The following is a 10,658-nucleotide window of genomic DNA, read 5'->3' as shown; positions in this document are numbered from 1 at the left end:
GTGCAAGGGGTATACAAAAATAATTTTTTTCTCGGTCACCGATTATTTTGCTGTATAAGCAAGAGAACCCACCACGTTAGTGTAACATGTTGTACATCACACTAACATGCGGTTTAATTTACCAAATGAGATGAGTTACTTTTATGACTCATTCAGTCAAATCACGCTGAAAGCTGCATTCATCAATCTTCTATTGGATTTTGCAAATGTCTAATGAAACATGTTTCTCTGTTGTGCAGATATGTAGTGACAAGCCTTTCTGTGTATCATGTGTGGCATCATGAGACTACTGCTTGATAAATCCAGAAACAAACCAAAAAAGAAGACACACAAAAATAAAAGAACAATTTATTGATGCTCTCTCCACACTGGCATAAATAAAAAGATAGAGATCGTATCTTCTGTGGACACATCAGACACCTTGTGAAACACTGAAGGAAAAATTCAATTTCGAGCTATGGCACTTGCCGCATAGATGTGGGAGGCCTTGCACCAATAGTGATAGTTACCACTGCATTTAGAAATTGCAAGCATTCATGCAGACAATGACGATTGTATATGTGCATGGCGTTTAGAGAGGAAATTTAAAACAATGTTGAAGTGACAAAATATGGATGAGGTAGCCGTCGCTGGTAGTTCTAATGCGCCTGTACTCCTATTGCCAGGATTTGCAGAAATAAAGCAAAGTAAGAATTAAAATCCATCCACGCCCCCGCCATCAACAGTGCGGTAAGCCACAATGATATTGTTGCGTGTGGAAAGACACAGACAGAAGACGCTATTTACAGGCTATTTACACTGGAGCCAGGCATCCAGGCCGACACTCGCTCGCGCCAAGCGCACCGACCAACTTCGTCGTCGTTCTCGCGGCGGCTCGTCCCTTGAGCATCGCTCGATGATATCGTAATATTACCCCCCGGCGGCAAAAGCACCGTCACGGTGCTGTTAAATATCCAAGGCGCGTGGAGAGTTGTAGGGCTTGAGTCGGGCGACGTGGACAATGTCACTTGTTGTCACAGTGGAGGACGTAGTGGGCGTGGCCAGAACGATTTCATAGGTGACATCGGTCACTTTGCGGAGCACGCGATATGGGCCTGTGTAACAAGAAAAGAGTTTTTCACATAGGCCAACTTTACGCAAGGTGACCAAAGCAACACGAGGCTGCCGGGCACAAAATGGACATCACGGTGACGGAGGTCGTAGCGTTGCTTCTGCTTGTCTTGAAACACTTGTAGACGAGCGCGCGCAAGTTGGCGAGCGTGGTCAGCACGGGCGATTGCATCACGGGCACAAGCGCTAGTTGAAGCTGGGGCGGACGGAAGCACAGTGTCCAGTGGTAGCGTTGGTTTGCGACCATACAAGAGGTAAAACGGGGAAAAGCCAGCAGTTTCGAGACGAGAAGAGTTGTATGCAAAGGTAATGTAAGGTAGAGCCAGGTCCCAGTCACGGTGGTCATCGGAAACGTATTTCAATAGCATGTCTGTAAGGGTGCGGTTCAAGCGCTCAGTGAGGCCGTTCGTTTGGGGGTGGTAGGAGGTGGTAAATTGATGCCGTATTGAGCAGGCACGCATGATGTCATCTGTGACTTCGGCCGAAAACGTACGGCCATGGTCTGTTAGCAATTGACGCGGAGCACCATGCATCAAAATAATATCATGTAGGAGGAAGTCCGCAACATCAGTTATGCAACTGGTCGGAAGAGCACGGGTTACGGCGTAGCGGGTCGCGTAGTCAACCGCGACTGCAACCCACTTGTTCCCTGATGTAGATTCCGGAAATGGGCCGAGAAGGTCTAAGCCGACACGATCAAAGGGCTCGGCAGGGATGTCGAGCGGCTGCTGGTAACCAGCGGGGAGCTGGGAAGGTTTCTTGCGTCGTTGGCAAAGTTCACAAGCGGCGACGTAACGTCGTACGGAACGGACAAGGGCCGGCCAGAAAAAACGGCGACGTACACGGTCATAGGTTCGAGATACGCCGAGATGTCCTGCCGTTGGTGCGTCGTGGAGCTCTTCTATAACGGTGGAGCGGATGTGTTTAGGTATTACAAGTACGAACTCAGAGCCGTCCGGATGAAGGTTACGACGGTACAGAGTATCGTCGCGGAGGACGAAGGGGCGTAGAGTAGCATCGGCCGGAGAGTGCTCAAAACGGTCGATGAGTGCTCTGATGTAGGCGTCACGGCGTTGCTCGTCGGCGAAATGAAGCAGCTGGGATACAGAGAATACGCAAGAAGCACTGGAAATATTAGAGGAGTCAGAGTCGTCAACAGGGTAACGCGACAAGCTGTCAGCGTCTTCGGGCAGGCGGCCAGACTTGTACACCACGGAATATGAAAATTCTTGTAGCCTCAAAGCCCATCGACCAAGCCGGCCTGTAGGATCTTTTAGCGAAGAGAGCCAGCACATGAGTAAGATAGTCAGTGACGACGGAAAAAGGGCGACCGTAAAGGTAAGGACGGATCTTCGCAACCGCCCAGACAACAGCAAGGCATTCCCGTTTCGCAATGGAATGGTTGCGCTCCGATAGTGCTAGGAGGCGGCTCGCATAAGCAATAACGCGATCCTTGCTACGCTGACGCTGGGCTAAGACGGCACCTACGCCATGACTACTGGCGTCTGTACGTAATTCTGTAGGGGCATCAGGGTCATCAGGACATCGTCGAGCCGTGACACGACACCGGATCTCACCTTTGTCAGGAGCAATGCAGCCGTCAAGTGGACGAACCTCGGGGTAGACTTTGGTAGCGACCATTATATCTTGGCCACGCACCTCCAAGTCGAGCAGAAGAGACAGCGTATGTTCCAGTACACAGACTGGGACAAATTTCGCAAAATTAGGGAAGAGCGAACGGAGAGTGTGGAGAAGCCTAGCCTCGAACAATGGGTTGTACAGGTTAGGCAGGACATCAAAGCTACCACCAAAGAGGTTTGTACCGATCTTCCAGTGGAAAAGATGGACAGCCGTCTGGCTCACCTGTTGGAGGCCAAGCAGTCGCTCCTCGCCAGGTGGAAAGGACAACGGCTCAACCGCAGGCTAAGAAAAAAGATATCGGAAGTCAACAGAACTATAGAGGAACACTGCAGAGCCCTCTCTAAACAACGATGGGATGAGGTGTGTAACTCGATCGACGGGCAGCTGCGCAACGGGGGCACCTGGAACCTCCTAAAGCATCTCCTCGACGAGACAAACACTAAAACCAACCAACGCAACACACTGGCGCGCACCCTACACATAGCAAAGCGAGAATATTCGAGCAATGAAATTTTATCCCAACTAGTGAAGAAGTACCTGTCAGTCGCGTCGGGCCCTACACCACCTTGCCCTGACTACGAAGGCTCCGACAACCCTGAACTCGACGCAGATTTTGGGATTGAGGAGATCAGGCAGGCGTTCCATGCCCTCAACGGCAGATCGGCTCCGGGTCCGGACAAGATCACAAACAAAGCTTTACGGAACCTGGACGAGAAGTCCATCGAATACCTAACGGACATCATTAACCAAATATGGAGCAGCGGTAAAGTCCCGGAAATGTGGAAATCGGCCAACACCATTCTCATTCCCAAGCCAGGCAAGCCGCCCAGCCTCGATAAACTCCGCCCAATTTCGCTCACATCGTGCGTGGGGAAGGTTGCTGAGCACGCAATCCTAAACAGGCTTTCACGCTACCTGGAGCAACGTTACTAGACTAGCTTCAGTTATAAAACTCCCCGCCCGCGCGCTTACAGCCGCTGTCGCCACTTCTGTGACAGCCGCCAGAGGGCAACGCTGTTCCATCGGGCTCCACTGCAGACGCCTCGTCACAGCCTTGAGCTCGCGCGGACGGGCAGTTTGCACGTGTTTCACGCTCGCTAGCGTTCTCCCTTGTCCGAATTAGGGATACCACGAGAAAGCGGTATCCACCTACAGCAATAAGATTTATCGCGCCACTTCGTTAATACTGAAAGAAGGGTAAACTGCACGAAAGGAAGAAACGCATACAGCGAAGCGCAGAAGCTGCGTTTCTAAATGTTGTGTTTCTTCCTGTCGTCTTAACGTTTCGCGCAGTTTAGGCTCACGAGTCTGAATATCTGGCCAAAGTGTGCGATTGTAGGATGATCTTCATCCCCACTGAAGCTTCTCACCACGCCAAAGAAGCGCTAAAAAAGAAAGATGAGGTCAGTCTTTGTACACACAAGCCACAGAGAAAGAAGTCAGATTTTTCATTCCGTGAAGATGCTTAATCAGCGAAGCTGCAACGTGCGGCCTCTGTGTTTATCACTGGGTTAATCCCGAGGGTTCATTAAAGGAAGGAAGGAAAGGAAATCAACTTTATTCAGGTCCTGCAGGCCACGAGAGCTTTGGGCTCTCATGCAGTGGGCGTCTCCCACGACGGAACCGGGAGGTTGAGGTTCCTGGCGGCGTCGTGGACCTGCTGGACGGCCCAGAGTTGGAGAGAGAGTTCTTCACTCCGGATTGCCTCTTCGAACTTGCGCTTGTCCTGTTCGTAGTTTATGTGAGCTTGCGAGCACGGCCAGAGTAAATGATATACGTTAAGGGATCTATTGCAATTGGTGCAATGAGACTTGCCGTAGAGCTCAGGCATGTAATGGTGTAATCTGTTTTGCGTGGGGTATGTGTCTGTTTGTAGCATTCTGAGTGTAACCCCTTGAGCTCGAGTGAGCGTACGGTGTGGCGTGCTATACTGTCTGCGTTGTAGGTAGTAGTGTTTAGTGATCTCATTGTATGTAGTGGGCGCGTCCTTATTCTCCGAGTGGTTGGGTGAAGCCGCGCGGTCTCTAAGCGCGCGCGCAGCCTCGTGTGCCGCCTCGTTAAGGTTGGGGACGTCGCCGATCTTTGGTCCTAAGTGTGCCGGGAACCAGTATATGAAGTGGTTCTTAATCTCTTTGAAACAATCCTGAGAGCCTGTGCGCAGACCGTGCCCTTTTGGAATGCTCTGATAGCGGCTATTGAGTCGCTGTAGATATGGGAAAGATTGTCGTCGGTGAGCGCAACAGCGATCGCAACCTGTTCGGCCTGTTCAGGCTTCCTTGCAATTACCGTGGCTGCATATTGCATCGAGTGGAGCAGACGACGACACGTCGTGTGTCACTTGCTGGGCAAAAGTGAGCCCCAGCGTTTATTCAGCACTGGTTTTATACACGTTGTGAACAGGCGGGTAACGCCCTTATCACATGGGGGCGTATCGTGCCATGAACACAGAGCGCGCTGCATGCTGAGCAGATTAGATACAGATTACGATACATCCCCCTTCGTAACGAAAAAAAAAAACTAAGGACAAGGAGCGCTTTTAGCTCGGGAGAACAAAAAGAAAGTTAAAGAATCACTGCACATCCAAAACTACAGCAAAGATCAGAGCACTGAATACAGTCACGGCACTTGTTGAAAGTTCGCGTCATACATTAAGCGCCGAGGTGGTCTGCGTTGTCTTGTAGTCCTTGGAGCAGCTGCTTGTTGCGGAACTGTCGGCACAATGCTCGCTGTGCTGTTTGGGTTTTGCGCCGCCTCTGGGTCGTGTGTGCTGGCAGGGGCAGCGTATTCTTGAAAAACACCTTCATCGTCGTGAGGAGGACCGCTAAGGCGAAAAGATTCTCTGGTTGGCAGCAGATGCTCGCGGTTGCGTCGCAAGAGTTGCCCGTCTTCAGTCATGACAACGTATGACCTTGGTTGACCAGACGACTGAAGAACCCGAGCCTTTCTTCTCCATGATGAGCTGTCTTTTATTCTGACCGTTTCGCCGTTGTTGAGCGGTGCGAGTGGCCCTCTTGAGTAGTCTTTTTGCTGGCGTTTGTCAACCCGCCGGCTTTGTCCGACCTGAACGGCTGGTAGAGTTGTTCGCAGCGAGCGTCCCTGTAATATTTCGGCTGGTGACCAGCCGCATTCCAGTGGAGTTGACCTGTAAGCGAGAAGACCAAGCCAAAAGTCTTGTTTAGCTTCAGTTGTTTTCTTCAAGATTCTCTTGACTACTTGTACCCCCTTTTCGGCGAGTCCGTTGGAGCGGGGAAAATACGGGCTTGAGGTCACGTGTTTGAAATCGTACACTTTTGAGAACATGGCAAATTCTCTACTGGAAAACTGAGGCCCGTTATCAGTGCATACCTCTACAGGTATGCCATATCTGGAAAATATGGCACTTGCTGCATCTACAGTAGTTTTTGCTGAAGTGTCTACGAGCTGTTGGACTTCGGGAAAATTCGATAGGGCATCATAAACACACAAGTAGGACCGACCTGCGTGGCTAAAAATGTCCATGCCGACGCGGTACCATGGTTGGTCTGGAACCGGACGCATAATCAAAGGCTCTTGCGGCAACTTGTAAGCGTACGTTTTACATACAGAACATGCCTGTGCAAACGTCTCGATATCAGTGTTCATTCCTGGCCAGAACACCAGGCGCCGTGCCCTTTCTTTGCACTTGTTAATTCCCATGTGGCCTTGATGAATTCTTGCCAACATATCGCGCCTCATACTGGCCGGAATGACAATCTTACAGCCTTTCAAGAGAACCCCTTTTACTTCCGATAGCTCAGCGGCAAAAGGCTTGAACGGTCCTTCAATTGGTTGCCCGTTCTCCAGGTGCTTTAGCACAGCGGCGAGCTGCGTGTCCTTTCGTGTCTCGGAAGCCAGTTCTTTCCACGTGGTTTCGCTGACAAGAGAATCAACCACACTTACTGCGTGCACTTCGACGTCGTCGTTGTTGTTGTCTGCGTTATCTGCTGCGCCCTTAACGGAAGCCCTGGACAGCATGTCCGCCAGTAGAAGCTGTTTTCCTGGAACATAATGCATTAAAATGTCATAGCGTAGCAGACGCAAAAAAAAATCGCTGCAGTCTTGGCGGCATGTCACCGATCGCCTTCTGCGATATGGAGATCAACGGACGATGGTCAGTCTCAACGACAACCTTCCGCCCATACATGAAATGGTGAAATTTCTCGCAGCCGAAAACTATGGCCATTGCTTCCTTTTCAATTTGTGAATAGCGTTGCTGCGTATCAGTAAGCACTCTGGAGGCGTACGCAACCGGTTTCCATGCACCGTTGTGATACTGCAGCAAGGCAGCACCGATTCCGTTTTGTGACGCATCGCATGATAACCTGGTTTCTTTTTCAGGGTCAAAAACTGATAGCAAGGGCTGCTTGCTAAGGCTGTCGCACAGCGCTCTCCACTCTTTTTCGTGATTTGCCGACCATTCGAAAACAGTGTCTTTTTTTAGCAAGCTTCTGAGAAGCGTTGTCCTTTCTGCTAGTGTTGGCAAAAACTTTCCAAAATAGTTCACGACACCCAGCATGCGTTGAACTGCTAGTTTATCACTAGGGGGTGCCATCTGCAACATGCACTCAACATGGGATGCATTTGGACGGATTCCTTCTTCGTTTATCACGTCGCCCAGGAATTCAATTTGTTGAACGCCAAACTCGCACTTTGCTGGATTGAACGTAAGGCCCGCACGTTCTGCCGCTTCTAGCGCTGATCGTAGACGTTGGTCGTGCTCTTGTTGGGAATTGCCCCACACGAGTATGTCATCGACATACACTCTAACGCCAGGAAGCGCGTCAAAAATTTCACTTAGGGTTTGCTGAAATACTTCGGACGCTGATGATATTCCGAAAGGCAGTCGCAAAAATCGATAGCGGCCGAAGGGTGTCGCAAAAGTGCATATCCTAGACGTCTCGTCATCTAAGGGAATTTGGTGAAACCCTGCGTTTGCATCTAGGCGAGTGAATACTCTTGCGCCGGCCAGCTCGGCCTCTATGTCTTCCCGCCTCGGCATCGCGTGGTGCTCGCGCTTGAGGCACTCATTTATTTTCCTGGGGTCCATGCAGACTCGCAGCTTCCCGTCTTTCTTTCGTACGATAACAAGGGGACTCACCCAGTCTGTTGGCTCAGTGACTTTTGCAATTATTCCGGCTTGTTCCATACGTGACAACTCCTCCCGAAGTGGCTCCTCTAAAGCCAGTGGCACTCGACGAGGTCTCTGAACCACTGGCGTGGCGTCCTTGCGAAGCACCATGTGGTATACTCGTTTGACGCAGCCGGTGCCAGTGAAAAGGTGACGAAAGCTGGCAACCACTTCTTCAGAGCTGTTTTGCGACACGCTGTTCACGCGTGAAATCAGTCCCAGGCGTTCACTCGCCTCAAGTCCTAGGATTGCTTGGCGCCCCTTTCGTGCCACGAAAAAGCTCAGCATGGCAATGCAACCATTTAAAGAGACTTCGGCCCGCATGACGCCAATGTGTTTGATTACATCTCCGCCGTAGGAGCGTAAAATCGCGCTGCTGGGGTACAGGGGCGGCTGTGGGTTCATTTTGGCGTATAATCCATAAGGCAACAAATTTGCCTGCGATCCCGTGTCAACCTTTAACTGAACTGCCACGTTCTTGATTTGGACTTCCACCGTCCAGTCATGCTTGCTGGACACGTTCTTTGCGGATACGTCGAGAATCTCGAAATCGTCTTGGCCGCTTTGCAACTCGCCAACAACTGCCGTCGCTTTACAACATCTGGCAAAGTGGTTTTTCCGCTGACATCTCCGGCACGTTTTTCCAAAAGCAGGGCACCTTCTTGGGGAGTGTTTTCCGCCGCAGTTTCGGCAGTCATAACGTGTCTGTTCTCGGTTTTCGCGGCTCGTGCTAGTCCTGCTGATAGGATGCACTTGGTGTTCCTGGTTCCACATTTCCTTGTGAGTTGCTGATGCTTCAGCTGCTTTACAGGCTTGTTCTGCTTTCTGCAGGGTCAAGTTGTTGTCCCTGAGGAGCTTTTCACGTACCGTGTCGTCATTTATCCCGAACACAATTTGGTCCCTGACCATCGATTCCGCCAAAGCTCCAAAGTTGCAAGCACGTGCTTGATTCTTCAGGTCTCGTAAGAAATGCTCCACTGGTTCGCCAGCAGCTTGGATTCTTCTCCTGAACATATACCGCTCGTGAACCTCATTGGTCTGTGCAATGCAATACTCATCAAATTTTTTCACCACTGTGGCATAGTCGTCGTTCTTCTCGCCTGCTGCAAACGTGAAGGTGTTAAAGACTTCAATGGCCTCTGCGCCCGCGACGCTCAAAAGCAACGCTGTCTTCTTGGACTCAGTCCGAGGCTTTTCTGCGACCTCTGACGCCGTGAGGAAAATTTCAAACCTTTGTTTGAAGAGCTGCCAGTTCTTGCGCAGGTCGCCTGTTGTAAGGAGCGGCTCCGGTGCTTTGAGGAAATCCATTTTCCGCCACAGGACCGCTGGTCTTCACGCGTCGTGCAGGAAGTGCATTGCCATGCTAACCACTTCTGACACCATGCATCGAGTGGAGCAGACGACGACACGTCGTGTGTCACTTGCTGGGCAAAAGTGAGCCCCAGCGTTTATTCAGCACTGGTTTTATACACGTTGTGAACAGGCGGGTAACGCCCTTATCACATGGGGGCGTATCGTGCCATGAACACAGAGCGCGCTGCATGCTGAGCAGATTAGATACAGATTACGATACACATATCTTGTGGATCCACGGCCGTCTACAACCGCCACGGCGAAAGCTTCGTTTCCCGTGTATGCCACCGCGTCCACAAAAGCTGAGCGTTCACGGTTCGCCAAGGCTTGGTTAAGAAGGAATTGTCCTCTCGCTTGTCGTCTGCCCCTGTTGTTTTCGGGGTGTACGTTTCTGGGTATAGGGCGGACCATGATCTTGGCGCGGATGTCCCGTGGGAGGTACGCAAAGTCTTTTTCTATGTCTCCTTGTGCAAAGCCTAGCTTCTCTAGGATCGTGCGCCCCGGAGGCGTCGTCGAAAGCCTAGCAAACTGGGTGCGCTGCTGGGCTTCGGCAATTTCTTCCAGGGTGTTGTGCATGCCCAGGTGCCCCAGCTTCTCGTTGCTGGTGCTGGTTGCAATGCCGAGGGCTTGCTTGGTGACCTTTCTGATTTGGGCATTCAGTCTGTCTCTTTCAGATCGTGTCCAATTGAGCATTGCCGCAACGTATGCGAAGTGACAGGTGACGAACGCGTGTATGAGTTTGATGAGATTATGTTCCTTGAGGCCCCTGATTCTATTGGCAATTCTTCTGATGAGCCCAATAGCGTTGTTGGTTTTGGTGATGAGCTTCTGAACCATAGAGGCATTGACGTCTTTAGTCTCCACGATCATACCCAGGACTCTGATTTTGTCGACGCACGGTATGGCGTGTCCCGAAGTGGTTCGTACGGTAATTTCTTGATTATAATCGAAGTCTGACGAGTATGGCCTGCGGCCCTTCTGCATGGGTCTGCGTACGAGCAGCTCCGACTTGGTAGGTGAGCATCTGAGTCCTGTGGGAATTAGAAATTCTTCTATGGCGTTCACTGCTTCTTGCAAGATGTCCTGCACCATGCCCGGGGTTCCTTTGGACACCCACATGGTGATGTCATCTGCGTATATGGTATGCTCGAGCTCGTGCATCCGCCCTAGTTTCTCAGCAAGTCCCGCCATGGCAAGGTTGAAAAGCATAGGGGAGATGACCGAGCCTTGGGGAGTGCCCTTGCTCCCCAGCGAGAGAGTCTCCGTGGAGAGGTCGGCAAATCGGAGCGCAGCCGTCCTGTTATCCAAGAATGACTTGACGTACGAGTGGAACCTAGCTCCGAGGTTGAGTTTAGAAATGGTGTCCACAATGTATTGGTGAGAGAGGTTGTCGAACGCTTTCTCTAGA

At 51.1% G+C, this 10,658-nt stretch overlaps 1 protein-coding gene across 2 annotated transcripts; it reads right to left on the bottom strand.

Annotated features, from left to right (window-relative positions):
* Window positions 1-5,083: 5,083 nt before the first annotated feature.
* Window positions 5,084-10,007, bottom strand: LOC139059855 (uncharacterized). Of its 2 annotated transcripts, XM_070538310.1 has the most exons (3): window positions 7,868-9,490; window positions 6,670-6,767; window positions 5,084-5,893 (listed from the first exon to the last, which is right to left on the bottom strand). In XM_070538310.1, the coding sequence occupies exons 1-3, from the start codon at window positions 9,203-9,205 to the stop codon at window positions 5,368-5,370; spliced, it is 1,962 nt and encodes a 653-aa protein (XP_070394411.1). In that variant the 5' UTR covers window positions 9,206-9,490; the 3' UTR covers window positions 5,084-5,367. The 2 variants fall into 2 exon arrangements, 1 of the variants encoding a protein (XP_070394411.1); XR_011514409.1 differs by having other exon boundaries at window positions 5,754-6,767; window positions 9,129-10,007.
* Between the last annotated feature and the right edge of the window lie 651 nt (window positions 10,008-10,658).

Source organism: Dermacentor albipictus, chromosome 5, assembly GCF_038994185.2.
Source record: "Dermacentor albipictus isolate Rhodes 1998 colony chromosome 5, USDA_Dalb.pri_finalv2, whole genome shotgun sequence".
In the NCBI taxonomy this organism is placed as follows: Eukaryota; Metazoa; Arthropoda; class Arachnida; order Ixodida; family Ixodidae; genus Dermacentor; species Dermacentor albipictus.
The sequence above is the reverse complement of the archived record's forward strand: the minus strand, read 5'-3'. Positions and strand labels throughout refer to the sequence as shown.

What these genes read in the sequence shown, in the direction of transcription:
- LOC139059855 (XM_070538310.1), bottom strand. Translation starts at nt 9,205, where the DNA reads ATGGATTTCCTCAAAGCACCGGAGCCGCTCCTTACAACAGGCGACCTG. An exon ending in TCACTGAGCCAACAGACTGG is followed by an intron (nt 6,768 to 7,867) that starts GTGAGTCCCCTT and finishes ATTATGTTCCAG; the next exon opens with GAAAACAGCTTCTACTGGCG. An exon ending in ACGACGTCGAAGTGCACGCA is followed by an intron (nt 5,894 to 6,669) that starts GTAAGTGTGGTT and finishes TCTCGCTTACAG; the next exon opens with GTCAACTCCACTGGAATGCG.